The 1,646-nt window shown below is 53.5% G+C and overlaps 1 protein-coding gene across 1 annotated transcript; it reads left to right on the top strand.

Moving 5' to 3' along the window:
- Positions 1 to 74: 74 nt before the first annotated feature.
- Positions 75 to 1,073, top strand: BDV14DRAFT_206528 (Tannase/feruloyl esterase; the record flags this gene model as incomplete). The annotated part of the gene is made up of 1 exon (XM_073774926.1): positions 75 to 1,073. A coding segment is annotated over one exon (999 nt), but the record flags the coding sequence as incomplete, so codon positions are not given.
- Between the last annotated feature and the right edge of the window lie 573 nt (positions 1,074 to 1,646).

Genomic DNA, 1,646 nt, shown 5'->3' on the forward strand with positions numbered 1-1,646 from the left:
GGCTGTATAAGCCATGGCTTTCCAGGCATTTCTGCTCTAGAAACTACCTTTGTTGTTGCAATAAGACCCATAGCGAGCTCGCGAAGATTGTCAACGCCACCATCGCCGCCTGCGACCCTCTCGATGGAAGAAAGGATGGTGTTATCTCTCGCTCCGACCTCTGCCAGCTAGAGTTCAACCTGACCTCTGTCATCGGCGAGTCCTACCACTGCGCTGCCGAGACCTCTACTTCTCTCGGCTTCAACTTTGGCAAACGCAGCGACGGCACGCAAACCTCCTACACCCCCGAGCAATCCGGAAACGTCACGGCCGAAGGCGTCGCAGTCGCTCAAGCCATCTACGACGGCCTCTTCAACAGCGCCGGCGAACGCGCCTACCTGTCCTACCGCATCGGCGCTGAATTCACTGACGCCGCAACAACCTGGGACAACAGCACCGAAACCTGGGGGGTCGATATCCCCTCGACTGGCGGTGAATTTGTAGCCCGTTTCATCGAACTGCTTGACATGGACAACCTGGAGACCCTGGACAACGTCACCTACGACACGCTCGTCTCCTGGATGGACCAAGCCATGGTCCGCTACCTCGACACCCTGCAGACAACTCTCCCTGACCTTACCACCTTCCAGTCCTCCGGCGGCAAGCTCATCCACTACCACGGCGAGGCAGACCCTAGTGTCCCCACGGCCTCGTCAATCCACTACTGGCAGTCCGTGATGAGCATCATGTACCCTCACCTCACCACTGCCGAAGCCACAGAGAAGCTCAAGGAATGGTACCAGCTGTACATTATCCCCGGAGCGGCCCACTGCGCCTCTAATTCGCTGCAGCCCGACGGGCCCTTCCCCGAGAACAACATGGAGACCATGATCCAGTGGGTTGAGAACGGCGTTGAACCTACCGGTCTTAACGCAACCGTCTCAGAGGGCAAGTATAGCGGCGAGGTGCAGAGCCTTTGCCAGTTCCCTACGCGTCCCATGTGGAAGAATGAGGCCTGGGAGTGTGTGAGTGATGAGGAGGGCGTCGAGACTTTCGAGTATACGTTCCCGGCTTTCAAGATGCCTGTCTATTAGACACGCGTAGTGCCTTGGAGAGGAAAAGCTATACTCTGGCTTCTGATTGGAGAGTGCCTGGCCTGGTGCCTGGTATGGTACTAAGTCTGATGTGGCGGTGGGGGTGGTTTCGTACCTTACATAATTGGTCTTCTTGCCTTGTATTTTTATCGGGATTCTGGGATGATATATTATATCAGAGTATAAATTGAGCATACCAGATAGATTTTCATCCAAGGTATAATCTTGTCAACATGCCACTCTTTGATTAATTTCTATTGTCACCACGGTTACAGTTTTGAACTGCCAACTAACCGTAAATAAGACATCGTGAAACTCATCTCACTGCCTGCCACGGTTTGATGGACCGATGCCGCTTCGTTCCCATCTCCACAAACCTGTCGTGGGGATCGTGGGGATTGATACTCCGTTGGGGGGGTGGGCCGCTTGAAAATTAGTCAAGTTACGTATGAGCCTGACTATTAAATAGTAAATACCCACTACGGAGGTGTGCACCAAAAGTCTTCGCCGCGCTAGTAATGACGCTAGGAACACAGATGTACCACACCATCCACGTGCTAGTAAATTACTATG

Source organism: Aspergillus stella-maris (assembly GCF_047715825.1).
Source record: "Aspergillus stella-maris strain CBS 113639 unplaced genomic scaffold BDV14scaffold_227, whole genome shotgun sequence".
NCBI lineage: Eukaryota > Fungi > Ascomycota > Eurotiomycetes > Eurotiales > Aspergillaceae > Aspergillus > Aspergillus stella-maris.